The 18967-nt window shown below is 46.4% G+C and overlaps 1 protein-coding gene across 1 annotated transcript in view; it reads right to left on the reverse strand.

Annotated features, from left to right (window-relative positions):
* Nucleotides 1–18967, reverse strand: part of LOC143509457 (neural-cadherin) — a 150069-nt gene that overhangs the window by 36777 nt on the left and 94325 nt on the right. The window contains 4 exon segments of the mRNA XM_076998207.1: nt 1525–1802; nt 7189–7415; nt 13903–14087; nt 15424–15517. Of these exon segments, the coding sequence (XP_076854322.1) occupies nt 1525–1802; nt 7189–7415; nt 13903–14087; nt 15424–15517 (784 nt within the window).

An 18967-nucleotide genomic window follows, 5' to 3' on the forward strand; every position in this document is an offset into this window, starting at 1 on the left:
TTCGCCATCCACGCCTTCCGCCCGCTCGCTCCTTTTAATTAAACTACTGAGAAGTAAATTAACTCCTGTGCCGTTTTTAGAGGTGATTAAAATGCGGAGACGATGACGTGTCGGGATGGGTTTTAGGAGCCGCGGCGTTCGCGCCTCTTTCAGAAAGCGTCGTGCGCACAGGTGGAGGAGAAAAAGGTGCGCAGGGCGACAGGCACGCTGGACCACTGAGGAATACAGAAAGAGACATTTTCCTTGAACGCTCCCCGTCAGCCTTCTGTGTTCCTTTTCTGTTTTTTTTGTGTACTCAACTGAGTAATCAATCAGACTAGACAGGGTAACACAATAACCATCTTCAAACATCTGTCCCAGATCATGGCATGATGCATGGTCTGATGTGGTTTTGTGTGTGTGTGTTTGTGTGTGTGCATGTGGTTTTGTGTGTGCGTGTGGTTTGTGTGTGTGTGTGTGTGTGTGTGTGTGCATGTGGATTTGTGTGTGCATATGTGTGTGTGTGTGCGCATGTGCATGTGGTTTGTGTGTGTGTGTGTGTGTGTGTGTGTATGTGTGTGTGTGTGCGTATGTAGACACGCTGATCAGGCCTAAACTGGCACTTCTATATTTGCGTTGCAACATTAGTGCATGCTCTGCCCTCCTGCTTGTTGTTATTCCGTGAGGGGAACCGGGAGTCATTCCACGGCCGGGCAATTAAACAGCACAGAACAAATAGCTGCCACAGCTCACGTTTGTCAGAACTCTCGGTGGTGGGAAGATTAGACTTACAAATGGTGGCTGGGGCCCATCTGGAAAGTTCACGCGATTCATTTGGTGGTCGCAAAGCAGCCGTTTACATGACACACAGAGGTGAGAAGGCAGGCCGTGCGTTCGGGCCGACCGGTTTCAGACAGTTTCATCACGCTAACTGGAGCCTTAATGGGATGCTGTCGTGCCGGGTTTAGCTGTATCCTGAAACAACGGGAGACTCCTGACGCGTGAGTGATAACAGGCGGGAAGCACGGCTAACGCACGGCTAACGCACGGCTAACGCACGGCAGCATTTTCACTCTGCTGCCCTAACTGCAGACCAGAACCGAAAGTACGCGGGGACTTCGTCACGCCGCCCCCCTCAGCCAAGACCTCTTGGACTTCTTTCTCCTACTTCATGCGTAGATTCTATTAATCTACAAAACAGTCCAAGTTGACGACCTAACTTGCCTAATAATATCTCCAGAATTCTAAACATATCTTTCTAGGTAATTTGCCATTTCTAGGTAACAGAGGTCTCTCCGCAACAATGTACGATAAAAAATTGCTGCTCTGAGTTTTAGTCACTGGAAATCCCTGAGCATATATTAAAATAACATTTTAAGTATTATAAAACCTTTAATCTCTTGCGGAACTCACACACACACACACACACACTTCACAGAACTATGAAATATGTGAGCAACACAGAACTATGTGTGCTCAGACACCACACACCACACACACACACACGCACACACAGACACACACACACACACGCTGCTCTCTAACCTGTATCCACTCTGGGTGTCCACACACACTCCTCCGTTGTGGCAGGGGTTGCGGGGGTAGGTGGAGCAGCTCTGGTGGAGGTGCTCTCTGGCTGAGCAGGCACACACAGCCGTGGCCTTCAGCATGACCGACACCAGGGCCAAGCTGCCCGAGTCCACCACCACGGGCTTGTCGCTGACACTCAGCTGGGTGGTGCAGCCGGCTCCTCCACCACAGGGCGTGGACGCGCACTCGTCCACGTGTACCTGGGTGACATTGACCTGCAGGAAGGACTGCAGCTAGAGAGAGAGAGAGAGAGAGAGAGAGAGAGAGAGAGAGTGTGTGTTAGAAAAACCAAAGGGAGACGAAAAGAGAGAACTAAAGAGATTAGAGAGACAGAGAGAGAGAGAGAGAGAGAGAGAGAGAGAGAGAGAGAGAGAGAGAGAGAGAGAGAGAGAGAGAGAGAGAGAGGGGTGTGTGGGGAAGGACTGAGCATTCCTTAAACAATGAAAAAGATTCTAGTGCGTCAAAGCCCACTGCCTGAGAATCAGGCACCTGGAAAGAATGTGGAATAAGAAATGAAATTGAAAGAGTCTCCGTGACCCAACATTAGCATACAGAGAGCAAAACGACAACTTAAAACAACCCCCCCCCCCCCCCCCCATTTCCTTCCCCTCTCAAACAAACTTCATAAACACACTCCATCCCCTGCTACAGTGGCCAATGCCTCTTCCCACCGACACTCTTCCAAAAACACATAAAAGCAGAACGGACGTCCAACCCACAGTGTTTCTCTCTTCTTTTTTTATTTTCCTCAACAGCAGACAGCAAAGTATCCTGATAGCTGCAGTAGGGGCAACCTGTCGGACTGCTATCAAAGTGCTCTGGGGAGATGTGGAGGGACAGGGTGGAGCAGAGGGGGGGGGGGGGGGGCGCAAAGATGAGGCAAGAAAGGGAGACGGGGGGGGGGGAAAGATTAGGAAGGAGCGAGGGAGGGAGAGGGATGTAGAAGAATAGGGAAGGTGATGTTAGGGAAGAGAGACAGAAGTGGGAGGGGAAAGAGAGAGAGAGGGATGAGGTGGGTTTGTACCTTTGAATGGGATATAAACCCCACTGTCCTCCTGAGACATTATCCCAAGGCCATTTGCTTTAATGATGTTGACAGAGAAGGGTGGAACCTTAACAGTGGGTCATAAGGCCAGCCGGCACGGGGTGACTGCCAGTGTGTCACTGCTGGGAGCGTGTGAGGGGGGCGGGGCAAGGAGGGGGCGGGGCAGCGTTAGCCCTTTCCGCTTTGCCCTGGCAACCAAGCTGAGTTTGAGCCACGTCTACCACAGTCCTGGAGTGAGACAAAGACACTAACAAACGATCCTTCTTTCCCCTTCTCTAGGCTACGATGTATTATTTATCCAAACCTTATGTTTAGAGCCGTGTATACAGCACCGATTCTACTATAGACACAGTGCAGAAGGATCTGCAGAAGCACATCTGTTCAAATCAGCCTGCGTATAGCCGGCTGCCTGTAAACAGATCCGAGGTCTAAGGTACACGCACACGCTCCACCACAGAGATTCTTACGCTGTAGCATCTCACAGCACTTACACAGTGCACACGCCCTTAGAGGCTAGAACATCCATTGGCATCACGGGCTGAAGCATGGATGACCCAGTGACCCAGATGCTCTGCTCACTGGTCCCACCCCACGGCCATTAGCCACACCCCTTCTTCCCTTTGTGCCAGGGCTGTCTGTGTGGCACGGGCAGGCCACGCGGGCCTCTCACCACCACCTTCTTGTGCCACTAACCACCACGGAGGCGATTCGCATGTATCACCTGGGAGGTTAACCACACCAAAAGAAGGCGTCATTTCATCAGTGCTCCCCCCCCCCACACACACACCAATCTTCCCCCCCCCCCCCAATCACCATGCACAGCTGGGTAATGGAAGTCTTTGCGTGGGAGCGGAGGATCTACATACGCCCCGTAGCTAGTAGAAGGAAAATCTAATCATCCTTGCTGGCTCTGTCATTCTTTTTCTTGCACTTTCTGTCTCTCTCCGTCAGTCTCTCTCTCACTCTCTCTCCTCTGCCTGTCCCCACACATGCCAGATAGAGGGGGCATTGCGGTGTGAGCCTGCTTTACGTGCCGTACCACTGTCAGCTCATTTCCAAATGGTGTTTTTTTATGGACCCCCAGGGACCACAACTACAATACCCACAATTCCCCCGAGGGCACAAAGGCACTGTGGCAGCACACAAGGACACCCTGGAGATATGCAGAACAGGTGAATGAGATCCATGTCTCACAGAAAGTAAGAAAGGAAGGGAGTGGGTGTGTTTTGCTTTTTCACTCTCTCTTCTCTCACTTCCCACCGAAAGGAAGAATCCTTCAGGTAGGACCGGGGGCTTGATCAGCCTCTTCGCATGTCTGAATGTGACTTGCGTTGTGCTAAGCACAGTGCATTTGAGGGAGCCAGAGTCAGAATGAGTCAGAGAGAGAGACAGGGAGAGAGAGACAGAGATTGCAGCCTGGCAGAGAGGCAGAGAACATACTCTCAGCAGTGGAGCACAAAGTCCTACATGCTACTTTTCTTCTCTCTCTCTCTCTGATAGTTCTCCTCCATCACCTTCCCGTGGGAGCTGCTGTAATAACGACTGTCTTAATGAGCAACAGGTGCACCATTTAGCAGGACGACACTCTGCCGTGCCGAGCGCACATAAGAACACGTCTTAAGAAAAACAAACAAGCCAAAACGACAACAGCATCCGACAAGTGTCTTCCCTGTGGGCATGACAAAGGTGCGGAAGCCACTGTTCTTCTTATATTGCGGAACTTCTCATTATGCTGATGGACTCTCGTAAATGAGAGGTGTTGCAGCCCCAGACGGTATTGCTTCTCGCTGCCATTTCTCATGGCAGGAGCTGGTCTCACGGAGCCGTGGGGAGGTTGCGAATGAGGACCGGTCCACCGGTGAGCTCTTGAGCATGCACCAGCTACTCAGGGTTGTTTCTGAGCAACGAGGTTTTGCTCCGACGAGACTTTTACGATCTGATGCATCCTGGCTTGAAAAGCAGCTCTTCTGTGCCTGTGTAAACACCTAAAATGCGAACAAAAGGGAGCGCAAAAAAAAAAAAAACCATCTCATCCATCTCACACCTCATCAGCTGCAATTGCGTTTGCATCCTGCCATTAACAAGTGCGACGGTTAACAAGTTCCTCGCTGCGCGAGCAACTTTCTCTCCCTTCGGGTCGCTTGTATTTTTCACAGATTCGCTTTCAGCGTCTTTCATCGAGACTCCTCAGTGCCACGCTGGCAGGAGGGGAGTTCTTCCTCCCAGATGTGAGCGTGCACCGCTTTGACACTCGAGAGATGTGTTATGAGTGTGCGTGCGTGCGCGGTTCACGACAGGATGGGGTGAAGCAGGATGGATGGAGGGATGAACCCCCTGAGATAGGAGTGACATGCTTCCTTTATCCCAGAAGGCCGTGAGGGACTTCTGGGATGCTCAAATTCAGAGAGTGGAGCAGCAGGGGGAAGTGGAGGGGGGGGAGAGAGAGAGAGAGAGAGAGTGTAATATGAAACCATTAGTCTATCATAGATCATGGAAGAGGCTTAAGCATCATTTAAAAATGGCAGACACAAGGAGAATCCACTCTGAGCTATATACATCACGCCCTACTTTATGCATCTGATAAACAGACAAGGGCCAAAAATAGAGTAATGCAATTACATGAGATTCTGTGAGGCTTCGCTAATGTGTATCCAGATCTGCACACCGAGTCATATGCCTCGAATCCAGATCACTCCTTTTCATTTAGCACTATCAAGTCAACGCTAGCGAGACGGATCGCTCGCAGCACCTGTCTTCTACGTAAAATGAATTTTCACTTTCCTAAAAACAGTTAAAAAAAGTTTCAGCTGGTTTCAGTTTCTCCAATTACTACAGGTGGAGCGACACACCTACACCTGTTCCATATTAACGAGTCCGTTAATGCTCACAGTTCCCCTGCTCAAACCTCCAGCTCTGAGCAATGACAAAAAGAAGCAACAGAGAGGCAAAAATGTGCCGTATTTTGTCAATTGTGATTTTTACACCGCAATCAAAATTTGTCCTCCGCTTTTAACCCATCTGTGCAGTTAGAACACACACACACACACACTAGTGATTAGGGGGCTGTGGATCACACGTGCCCAGAGCGGTGGGCAGCCCTAGCCCGGCGCCCGGGGAGCAGTCTGGGAATCGAACCCACGACCCTCCGGTCACAAGACCAGTTCCCTACCACCAGTCCATGACTGCCTACCAGGCCATGACTGCCTGGAGGAGGGAGTGAACGGAGGAGGGAGTGAACAGAGGAGGGAGTGAACGGAGGAGGGAGTGAACGGAGGAGGGAGTGAACAGAGGAGGGAGTGAACGGAGGAGGGAGTGAACGGAGGAGGGAATGAACAGAGGAGGGAGTGAACGAAGGAGGGAGTGAACGGAGGAGGGAGTGAACAGAGGAGGGAGTGAACGGAGGAGGGAGTGAACAGAGGAGGGAGTGAACGGAGGAGGGAGTGAACGGAGGAGGGAGTGAACAGAGGAGGGAGTGAACGGAGGAGAAATTGAGCAGAGGGAGTGAACAGAGGAGGGAGTGAACGGAGGAGAAATTGAGCAGAGGAGGGAGTGAACAGAGGAGGGAGTGAACGGAGGAGCGTTCTCTCTATGGTATTACAATTACTAACATTAACAGCCCTTGATTCTCCACTGACCCTCTTAAACCCTCTTCCTCAAGCCTTCTCCACTGTTGCCTGTGCTAGCCACTGAACACTGAACACATTGTGTTTTATTCTAATCAATGTTGTCCCTCTGAGTCCTGGGTGCATTCCCATGAAGCCCGAAACGCTCACCAGTCATGCCTGAAGACTCCCCTGCCCCTTCCACACTCTTAACCACACACTTAACCACACCTCCTCTGACCCTCAACCACCTGTCCACAATCCCTCCATTGACTTTTCTCTACCCCTTTCCCCACCCCTTGCCCCGCCCCTCAACCTCCTCTCCTCCAGCCCTCCCTCACTCTTTCCCCGTCCCTTGCCCCGCCCCTTGCCCCTCCCCTCAACCACCTCTCCTCCAGCCCTCCCTCACTCTTTCCCCACCCCTCCCCTGTCCCTCTACCACCCTTCAATCATTCCCCTGCCCTCCCCTCCCCTTTGCACACCTGCTAATCTGTAGGTTAAGGTGTGGTGTGTAGCTGTGTGAGGTGTGTAGCTGTGTGAGGTGTGTAGCTGTGTGAGGTGTGTAGCTGGGTGTGGTGTGTAGCTGGGTGTGGTGTGTAGCTGTGTGAGGTGTGTAGCTGTGTGAGGTGTGTAGCTGTGTGAGGTGTGTAGCTGGGTGGAACAGACAGCGGTGCTTCTGTATCATTGTTTCTTGGCAGGCCGTGTGGTTGTGGCAGCATTAATGTGCAAGACTAGCCTATAACGTGCCGATGGCAGCGGCAATTAGGCAGCGCGCAAACAGAGCTTGTGAGGATAAAAAAAAAGGATGCTGGGGAATTCAAAGAGAGTCAAGAGCAGAGTCAAGCGGGCACAATATAATTAGTTTCCAGCATATTCTGCATGAATAATATCAAGTTCTAATCAGCTCCTGAAACGTGAGCCATAAACCTCGCCATCCACATGTAATGAGGGATGATATAAGAAAGGCCTCACCTTCTGTTTGTGAGCAGCAAGGTATCCATGCAGTCTCTCGGGCCGCAGGAAGGGGGCGCTGTGCACGTTGAAGCGCACGTCCAGGGTCCTGTCCCGCACTTCCACCAGGCTGAAGACATTCACGTCGTCTGTCCCCACAGACAACATCTCGGACAGGAAGTCTCTCAGGAGCTCATACCTACTGCGAATGCCCCCTCGCCGCTCCATGAACTCCTTAGCAGTGATATCTGTTGGAAAACACACACACACGCGCACACACACACACACACACACACACACACACACACACGCACGCAAACACACACACACACACACACACACACACACACACACACACACACACACACACACATACACACACAAACACACAAACACACAAACACACAAATCAAAACTCTGGCACTTTCTCATTGTCATTCCCTGAACAGTGTTTGTTGTTATCACAGCACGATGTCAGCACAAAGGCGCCATGATGCAGCCAAATGAAAGTCCGGTTTTCCATGTTTGATCTGGGAGACGACCAGCAGGGGTCGGACGCCACAGGAGTGCCACTCATGAAAAATGCATCCTCATTGCGTCCCTTCGCCAAGGCGCGCTTCTGTGGCTGAAGCGGAGTTAGCGCCTATCGACGGCCGCACCTTCAAACTCTGGCTGGCGGGAACGCATCAAAGAATTGCACATCCACTGTCACCATGGTGACAGCTCTTCCGTTTGCACATCATGGTCATGCATGGCGGGGCGCCGTGGCAAAACTGGTGATGGATGCCAAGCTTTCTGGTTCCACATACATTCACTGCATGGCGGTGTCAAAGGAACAACAAGTCCTGCCCCATAGCCAAGGGACATTTTTCAACTGAGATGATAGATGTGGGGTGGTGAGCTTGTTTGAGCCACAGAGAGAGAGAGAGAGAGAGAGAGAGAGAGAGAGAGCTTCTGTTTTGCTCAGGTTGGGTAATACTAACTTGGGGCCATTTGCAGACAGTGGGGGTGGGGCTTCTTGGATTATGGCTCACACTTCACCGCACACGGAAATGAGGAAATGCTGGAAGATCTGGAGATTTAATGATTCGAGGACAGCATCAGCTGCACTGGAATTGGACTGGTGGCGTCCTGCTGCAGAGTAATGAAGAAGGAACGCACATGGCCGTGGTTGTGCAGCAAGCCACGGTGAACTTTCCCATGTGTGTACGCGTGACACTGCTCACGGACGCGTTCCTTTAGGAGCTTATTAGTCTCCATCTCAAGTTGATCCCATGTGAAAGAATGATGGCAGATTTGCATGTTCATGTGTGTGTGTGTGTTTGTAAGAGAGAGAGAGAGTGTGTGTCTCTTCCTTTACTTTCAGGGTTTTAAATCCCTCAGCATTTAAATGACCTCAGCATGGTAGCTGAGCTAAGCATCGTATATATATATATATATATATATATATATATATATATATATATATATATATATATATATATATATATATGTGTATGTGTGTGTGTGTGTGTGTGTGTGGACTTTTACCATGATTCTCAAATTTTATCACCACCAGAGTTTGTATATGAAATGTCAGGTTCATGTTAATCAGTTCCATTTACTTGTTTTGAGAGAAATGTGTGAGTTGTCAGCTGACTACATGAAATCAGAGCGAAAAAGAAAATCAACCACAGGTGCATTGGTGAAGTCAATTACGTAAAAGACTCAGGTGAAATACGAGAGTGGTCAAGTAATCAATTAAGCAGACCAATCAAATGAGACATCACTGGGGAAAGATTTGAGCCACACTGATTCAGTCAAACCACCACCAGGACATAAAGCACAAAGATCAACAATGCTGAAAGAAAAGGAGAAGGTGGTGACAGCCCATCAGTCTGGGGAAAGTTTCAAGACCATCTCCAAAAGATTCCAGCTCCATCCATCCACTGTAAGACAAATCATTTACAAATAGAGGGCACTCAGCATCACCGCAACTCTGTGGATGGCCATCAAAATGTACACCAAGAAGCACCAAAAAGAAATAAATCACGCCTCTGCACTCAAGAAAGAACTAGTTGCCCGTTTAAACTTTGCCAAAGAGCACTTGGGCAAACCAAAGGCTTTCTGGAAGTCCATTCTCTGGACAGATGAGTCCAAAATTGTATTATTTGGCCACAATCACAGGCGCCATGTTTGGAAAAAAGTCAACACTGCATATAAAGAAAATAACTTCCTTCCAACAGTGAAGCATGGTGGTGGAAATCTGAAGATCTTGTCTGCCTCCAGACCTGGTCTACTCAATATTATCCAGAGAACCATCAATTACCAGACCTATCAACAAATTCTTGACCAGAAACTCCTGCCGTCAATCAGAGTTGAAGCTACGAAGGAAATGGACTATGCAACAAGACAACGAAAGGTTTAAGAAGATCTGCACTCTGGACTGGCCCAGTCAAAGTCTGGACCTCAATCCCATAGAAATGCTGTGGCAAGATCTGAAGTGGGCGGTACATGCCAGATGTTCCTCTCTCAACTGGAGAAGTTCTGCAGGGAAGAGCAGGCAAATATCCCTCAAAGCATATGTGAGACACTCGTTTGTGTATATAACACACACACACACACACGCACACACACACTCACACTCACCGGCTACTTTATTAGGTACACTTTGCTAGTACTGGGTTGGACCCCCTTTTGCCTTCAGAACTGCCTTAATATTTCGTGGCATTGATTCAACAAGGTACTGGGAATATTGTTCAGAAAGTCTGGTCCATATTGACATTTTAGCCTCACGCAGTTGCTGCAGATTTGTTGGCTGTACATCCATGAAGCGAATCTCCTGTTCCACCACATGGACAATACTCATGTAGGCTATGGCGTTGACATGATGCTCAATTGGTACTAATGGGCCCAAAGTGTGTCAGGAAAATATCCCCCACACCATCGCACCACCACCAGCCTGAACCGTTGATACAAGGCAGGATGGATCCATACTTTCATGATGCTGACGCCAAATTCTGACCCTACCATCCAAATGTCACAGCAGAAATCAAGACTCATCAGACCAGGCAACATTTTTCCAATCTTTGGTGAGCCTGTGCGAATTGTAGCCTCAGTTTCCTGTTCTTGACAGGAGTGGCACCCGGTGTGGTCTTCTGCTGCTGTAGCCCATCCGCCTCAAGGTTCGATGTGTTGTGCTTTCAGATATGCTCTTCTGCATACCACAGTTGAATTACTGTTGCTGTTCTATCAGCTTGAACCAGTCTGAACATTCAGTAAACCCTAGAGATGGTTTTGCGTGAAAATCCCAGTAGATCTGCAGTTTCTGAAATACTCAGACCAGCCTGTCTGGCACCAACAACCATGCAATGTTCAAAGTCACTTAAATCCCCTTTCTTCACCATTCTGATGCTCAGTTTGAACTCGTCTCGTCTTGGCCATGACTGATGTGATAGGCTGATTCGACATTTGCGTTAATGAGCAGTTGGACAGATGTACGTAATAAAGTACGCGATGAGTGAGTGTGGTGTTTGTGTGTGTGTGTGTCATATATATATATATATATATATATATATATATATATATATATATATATATATATATATATATATATATATACACACACACACACACACACACACACACACACACACACTATATTTGCCAAAAGTATTCGCTCACCTTCCTTGACTCACTTATGAGCTTAAATGACATCTCATTCCTAATCCATTTGCAACTACAACAGTTTCAACTCCTCTGGGAAAGCTGTCCACAAAGTTTAAGAGTGTGTTTATGGGGATTTTGACCATTCTTCCAGAAGTGCATTTGTGAGGTCACATACTGATATTGGAAGAGAAGGCCTGGTTCTCAGTCTCCACTCTAATTCATCCCAAAGGTGTTCGAGCAGGTTGAGGTCAAGACTCTGTGCAGGTCAGTCAAGTTCATCCACACCAGACTCTGCCATCCATGTCTTTATGGACCTTGCTTTGTGCACTGGTGCACAGTCATGTTGGAAGAGGAAGGGGCCAGATTCAAACTGTTCCCACAAACTTGGGAGCATGGAATTGTCCAAAATGTCTTGGTATGCTGAAGCATTCAGAGTTCCTTTCACTGGAACTAAGGGGCCAAGCACAGTTCCTGAAAAACAATCCCACACCATAATCCCCCCTCCACCAAACTTTACACTTGGAACAATGCAGTCAGACAGGTACCGTCGCCAAACCCAGACTCGTCCATCAGATTACCAGATGGAGAAGCGCAATTCGTCACTCCAGAGAACGCGCCTCCACTGCTCTAGAGTCCAGTGGTGGTGTACTTTACATCACTGCATCCGACGCTTTGCATTACACTTGGTGATGTATGGCTTGGATGCAGCTGATCGATCATGGAAACCCATTCCATGAAGCTCTCTGCGCACTGTTCTTGAGCTAATCAGAAGGCCACATGAAGTTTGGATGTCTGTAGTGATTGACTCTGCAGAAAGTTTGGAGACCTCTTTGCACTATGCGCTTCAGCATCTGATCCTGCACCGTCAGTTTACGTGGCCTACCACTTCATGGCCAAGTTGCTGTCTTTCCCAAATACTTACATTTTCTCATAATACAGCTGACTGTTGACTGGAATATTTAGGAGCGAGGAAATTTCACAACTGGATTTGTTGCACAGATGGCATTCTATCACAGTTCCAATTCACTGAGCTCCTGAGAGCGATTCATTCCTTTACAACTGTTTATAAAAACAGTCTGCATGCCTAGGTGCTTAATTTCATACACCTGTGGCCATGGAAGTGATTGGAACACCTGATTCCGATCATTTGGATGGGTGAGCGAATACTTTTGGCAATATAGTGTGTATATATATATATATGATATATATACATGCAGGAATTAATTCACCATTCAGAGCAGCTTTAAAGAAAACGGGGGCTGCTGTGTCTCAGTGGGTAGTGATGACAGAGTGGCAGTCAATAAGACCTTGAGAAAGAGCAGGACTCCGAGTGCTAATCCCAGCACACGCATTTTCCCAATTTCTTTTTTTATTGATCACTCAGAGTCCAAGTGTAGGTCAGAACTGCAGGCGAGCCAGGGAGATGAGAATCAGAGATGATGAGACATTTTGCATTTTTTTACCCCCAAAAGATAAGCCCACAGCCTGATAAGGGGTTAGTAGTCTCAGAAGTTTCACGTCAAAGAGCTCTTTGTGCTCCATATGCTGGAGAATGTGGAGAACGCAATATGTGTATGCATGTAGGGAAAGACGGGGTTAGAAGGTTAAGGACCAAGATGGTTAACATAGGTAGGTAGGTAGGTGGGTGTGTAGGTGGGGAGATTCAAGGACTTAGTCTGCATCCTATATTTCACCCTTCAGTCAATTCCACCAGCAGGTTTTACACAGAATAAGCCTTAAGCTCTGCAAAGCAGAATTAAAAAGGGTCTTGCTGGCCCATTTGATCTTGAAATGGGATTTCAAATGTCAAGGAAACTGCAAGTAGTACCTTGATGGGGGGGCAGGGGTGGTTTGCATCACCCTCCCCACTGAGATTTAGTGTGAGTGTGTAGATAGGGGGCGGGAGGGCAAGGGAGACATTCACTCTTTCACTCTAGGACATTCACTCTCGCATTTACAGATGCTGTTTGCCAGATACTGAACCAGTGGCACTTATTACAAACATATGTCGCCATGACGACATTGTCACCAGGGCCATAACGCTGGCACAGAGCAGTATTTGTTTACCAATGAAAAAGCAACATGATCCGGACAGGTCTCATACCGGGAGACACTAATTTCATGTGTGTGCCAATATTTACTGCTGGTTTTATATCCGAGTGAGTTAATAATGCAAGATCACAGGACAAATTTAGATTAAATAGCCCAAAGGTTTCAATCTCAAACTTGAACAAAACTTACAGTAGGCATAAATTAAACAAGTTTCGCAAAATCCAATAAAAATGCTGAAACATTAAAAGCTTGAAGTCTAGAAGCAAAAGCGCACACATAAAATATAATGCCTCATATGCACACACACAAACACACAGTGCAACCGTGTTCCTCAGTGGCTACACTGCTCACTCTTACAGGAAATCCTTCCTGAAAATCCTTTTATCAGCTTATATGGGTTATGACGTTTTTGTCTCCTCCTCCTTTTCTGCTGTTCAATTTAATAACCCTCAGACTGTAAACTCCGTCAGCCATAACCCAATATCAGAGTTCCCTCCTCCTTGGGAAATGCTTTGTCATCTGCTCAAATGCCGATGGACACCAAGCCTCCACCCCCACACTGACAGGCCTGTGCGTTTGGCCTGCAGCAGGGTGAGGCACGGTGAGGCGGGGCCTGTGCTTACGTTATCCGACGACTGAAGCTTTAACTAGTGTCATTACAGCACCTCGGTGCCATCGGCTTAGATCAACTTATGTCAGCTATCCTCAAAGCTTATGAAATTCGGCTTTAATGCCCCTCAAAATCTAATTAGGGCACACATGATTTACAATTAATACGGGCTAATCTGCAGATTTTACACATCATCGTCAACAAGCTTTTCACTATGGCCCAAAAGGGCCTGCCTGTTGCCAAAAAGAGTAAGTTTGCAGGACAGGGGCCCAGCTTGGGTCATGTTCACTGTGATGGCTATCTGTCGAAGTTCAGGTTGTTTAAACACACGGGGCTACACCTGTGGCAGCAGTGGCAATCCTCTCAGTGGTGCTATGCCAACACCCCAGGACAGATGAGCCCAAGAGCGGAAAGGCAATTTTTACCTGCAAGGCGAAGGGAGGCGGAGTTATGGATGACGTCGTCATGCAGCTCCCGCACATGCACGCTCACAGTAGAGATGGCGTCCGGCCATTCCCCGTCGGCAACGCGCACCCGGAAGTCATAAAAGCCGGGAGGGGTGCTCTCCTTGATGACCAGGAAGCCCGTGCGCTTGTTCAGGAGGAAGTGACTGTGGGCGGAAAGGAGAGGAGCACACCACTCAACAAGCCACACCCCTTCAGCCAGGACACTCAACAAGCCACACCCCTTCAGCCAGAACACTCAACAAGCCACACCTCTGCAGCCAACAATCCACACTAGAGCAGGCAGTTTCTACACCTCCATGGGCTGCTACTCAAACCCAATTTGCATGTCTGCAGGAAATGTCACACATTACATTACATACAATACACATTGCGGCAAACACCCTTAATTCACACATTAATCAAGTTGTTTTACAAGTTAATTAAGTATTTAGGTGTAACATTTTATGAAACTGTAAGGATGTAAAGAATCAGAATGACTTTTTTATGATCATTTCTATCATCATGTGTCGTAGGAGTATTCAGAATTCTTGTGTTTCTAAAAAAAAAAAAACTTTGAATATATTTAAATAAATAGCACTTTATATACTCATTCCAAGTTTAAATCATAAGATGTGCCAAGAGTGTGACTAAACTGTTAACATCATGCAGAGGGGTCAATGAAATATAAATCTACACCAATATAATATAAGATACAGTTTGAATGCTAAATTGTGCAGCCAGTGCTAAAATGATGAACCAGGTCATTTCAAAATCACTTAACTGATAACAAACCAAATTTCAGAATGAACAAAAAAAAAAGTAATTTCATTCAAATGCCCTTAGGTGCAGCCCTGAAGGGTACATATTCGGACTAAATGAGATGTCACTTTAAATTAGACGAGAGGTCATTAAATACGGCGGCATGAAAACTGAGAGATGAAGGAGGATGGAGGGATGGAGACTTCCAGAGATGGAGAAAGGAAAGCAACCTCTATGTCTGAAGCTTCCTTCATCTTTAATTAACAGTCCTGATAACCAGTGTGTGAAAGGCAGTGAAGATGTGATCATTTCAAAAACGTGGCACCGTTCATCACTTGGGTTTCTTTTTAAAATGAAACCCTAACCTGGCGTTCAAACTCCAAATCAAACTTCAACAAACACCTGCACAGAGTCATTAAACACATGAAAGATTTTAAGGCCTATGAGCTTTCAGCTCAAATGCACAAACGTATGATTATGTTTTCACGTTGGATATAAAATTTGAAGATATATGAATGTGTTAAATTGAGTTTTCCCCCATTTCTGAGCGGCAGGTTTGCATCCGAAGGAGTGAGAACAGTCGTGCTGTTTAAGCATTATAGGGTTCTGAGGGGGGGTTCAGAGAAAGAGAAAAAGCAAGAAAATGAGAAGAGAGAGAGAACCGAGAGAGGCAAGACATAAAAAGATAAATGATAGGGTGAGAAGAATGTGTGAGGAGTGAGAAGAGAGCGGATCTTATACTTAGGGACGTATCCCTCAAAGGCGTAAGTCTTGTTGTCCCAGTCATCAGGATCTGGAGCGTACACCTTTCCCAGAACTGTTGTTGGCATCCTCCCTGGGGGTGTTAAAACACATGGTCTAAGTGCATTGGTACGCTTATCTGCACGTGTAGGTGCGCACGTGAAACAGACTTCTACAACTAAACCTTGTCTGCAAACAGTTGCAGTAATATCTTTAAACCTAGGTTACATGATTAATGAGACTGTAGGCATTGCCATCGGTAGGCCAATGGTGTTGGAAAACAGCAGTGGTTTATGAATAGAAAGGTTGTGCTTCCTCCTTTGCAGGTAAGTGACATATCTGTATCTAATTTCTCACCAGCCAGACTACACCAGTGTGAGCTTTGTTCACCACCAGGACTGGTACGATTGTTCTTTCTTCATTTGATCGTTGTCCTGGTCTCAGTAGGGCAAGCTGTACTTTCTGCAACCAATTAATATGAAGCAGTGTAGGAGAGGTGGGTACACTGTGTGTTGTTGCAACTATTTATGTCAGGGAGATAAATAACTTTGGCCCATTTGTTTCCAATTCTTCAGCGTAAAACAGCCAAGCCAGTGTTTTGCATTCTACCTCCATTATGCAGTGCAAAATGTTGGTAACATACTCCAACAAAATCTAAATTCATAATCTGCATTACATTTGATGTGGGCTATTGGGCTCATTAAACAGGTTAGGTTGTGGAAATTGAGATGGAAATATTTAAGCTCTGTCTGCATGTGATATAACACTAGCTTAACATACTGCAGACATATATCAGATCAATATATCAAGCATCTGATATCTATAGTGTGTTTCAGATGGCCACACTTTAGCAAACAGTTGGCTAAATGTGCCTTTCAGGGCAATGTATATGTACTAAAAAAGGTTTGTGAAGTCCATGATATGGCATCATTAAATGTAATTCAAGAGTTTTGCTTAAAGCAGTTAGTAATAAGTAAGACAAACATCACTGCTTGCCAATGGGCCACGGGAAAAGCTTTACATTTCAAGCATGGCCAACACTCTGTGAACAGCCACCAGGGATTCTGAATATCCAATGTTGTAGGCTGTGTGTCCCCTTTTGTCAAGTTATGGAAGATTGAGTGAACTATGTCACAAAAGCATACCTTTACAAAAATGCAGGGAAACACGAAGAGAGTAACGTAGACATTGCATCTGGGCAATTTAAGATCATATTGTGAAGTCCAACATCTCTCAGGGGAAGTAAAACGTGTAGAGAAGTGCTACAGACCAACATTTACCATGAGCAGAAGATTGGACTGGCAGCTAGTGTTTCCCAAAGGGCTCTTTATCCCTTGATTCTGTTTTGAAGATTGCATCCTTCTGTGCATCGTGACAAAATACGAGGTTTCTGATTGGATGCTTTGAGAGTCAATCAAATTTCTTTTCCTGCAATAGCAGGGGATTCGTGACCACATTAAGTGGTGAAAGACACCAGACTCTTAAGAGAATGACAATGCAAGACTAGGTATAACCCAATGCCTCAAAAGAAGTTCAAAAACTGAAATTCATGGTTATCAATGGTTTTCCTTCCAATTATTTAGTTCGACCAGTTCGACCTAAGGACCACTAAATAAGATATGATGTGATACAAAATGTTCAGAAAATGTTAAAGATGCATAACAGCTCTAAAGCACATTCTTGTGCAGAAGCAAACTAAACTATTTCAAATTAAATGTTTAACTAGAGCTGTGTGTTTACATATATATAAGTAATGTAGCAATGTATTCGAAGCAATGTATTCTCAATATCTTCAATATAGGGATTGTCAGAGGTGCGTTCAAGCACAACATACATTGCTGTTGGGCTAGATTTGATAGAAGCCAATGTGATGTAGACCAGATAAAGATTCCGAGACTGTGGCATGAACAAAATACTGTGATTTGTGGCTGGTGTAGTATTCAATGCTGCCCATTCTGTGGGGGTCTGGGTTTCAAACCCCATGTAGGTAAATGCTTTATACCATGTAAGTAATGGACTTTGGGCAAGACTCCTAACTCTTACATTTGCAGACTGCTGTAAAGTGTTTGAAATTGTACATTAATCCAGATAAGAGTGTTTGCCAAATGTAGAAAATATAAATGTTTTGCAATATATTAATCACACACATCCATTTAATATGCCAAGGATGAAGATTTGCCTACAATACTTCTGACCCAAATTATTTACAAATTGTTGGATCCTGCAAATGTCTCAATATATCAAAACACCCACAGAAACATCACCAGGAATGTCTGTGATTGAACAGCAAGACCACAGCCCAAAATAAAAACATATTTATTAGATGACTGTGTGGAAATTACAAATTACTGTGTTATCAGCGTTACAATGACCACTATTGTGATAGTGATAAAATGATAAAAAAAATCATGCAGAGTTACTAGCTTGCTAATTGAACCAAGTTCATCTGGAGCAAAATGAATTGGCTTTTTCTGACTAGCTAGGTAGGCAAAGAACAAAGCTATGCTAGCACATGGGTCTTCAGAAGCTAACCTTAGCCACAGTGCTTCAGCAGTAAACATGACGAGTCATCTATCCAGGGCCAAAGCGCTCTGCTATATGCAGCCTAGTGGAAATTTCATAAGACTTGCTTCTCAGTGGCAGTGGGCGATTGGCTTCTGACTAGGGTTGCCACCTAGGTCTGACAAAAAACAAGGACACTGTCATACTGACACAGGGTGGCGAGTGCAATCTGTTGACGGGGGGGGGGGGGGGTGTGGCGAACGTAAGTTGTTGAGCGGGGGGGGTGGCGAACGTAAACTATTACCGGAGGGGTTTAAAATGGACACAGCGAGAAAACAAAAACAGATTTAAAGTGTGCAGAAACAGTCTGAATCGTGGTTTGAACTAACCTAGTTTTTTTGCCGGGACCGAATGTTAAAAAGAATAAAAACCGGGACAAACCGGGACAGTCCCAGGAAAACCGGAACAGGTGGCAACACTACTTCTGACTACAAGCCAATTCTGACTGTTTAATAATTAGGATCTCAAATTTGCCTTGCTCAGTAATACATATATGAATCTTTACCAGTTTTCTATCTTCACCCATTATTCTGTAAGAAAACACAGAACACCGAGAAACTGTCATCGCAACTTTCCTGTTCGGCCTTAAAATACCTTAATGGATCCATTCTCTCTTTGCTATGGTTGCTATGCTTTTAGCACAAGAAGCTCTCAAGCGAGAAACCACCACCACCCCCTGCTACAAGTGTAAGGACAAGGCCACTTTGCTCTGGTTGCTATGCTTTTAGCACAAGGAGCTGATGAGCACAACACATCGGAGCTCCATGTAGAAGAATGAGGCCAGGCAGCTGCTGCTTCAGCACTCTCCTCTCCGTCGTTATGCCTTGCACACCTGAGAGTTCACGAAACATCTATTTATCCTCAGAATTCCCCAAGAAGTGAACAAGTGTGTTCCCCGAAAGATGAGCAGAGACACACTGCTGTGAGCTCCACCGCAGCCGTCAACGCCATAAAGATGCGCTCACGCGTTTTTTTCCTCCAA

Source organism: Brachyhypopomus gauderio, chromosome 1 (assembly GCF_052324685.1).
Source record: "Brachyhypopomus gauderio isolate BG-103 chromosome 1, BGAUD_0.2, whole genome shotgun sequence".
Lineage (NCBI taxonomy): Eukaryota > Metazoa > Chordata > Actinopteri > Gymnotiformes > Hypopomidae > Brachyhypopomus > Brachyhypopomus gauderio.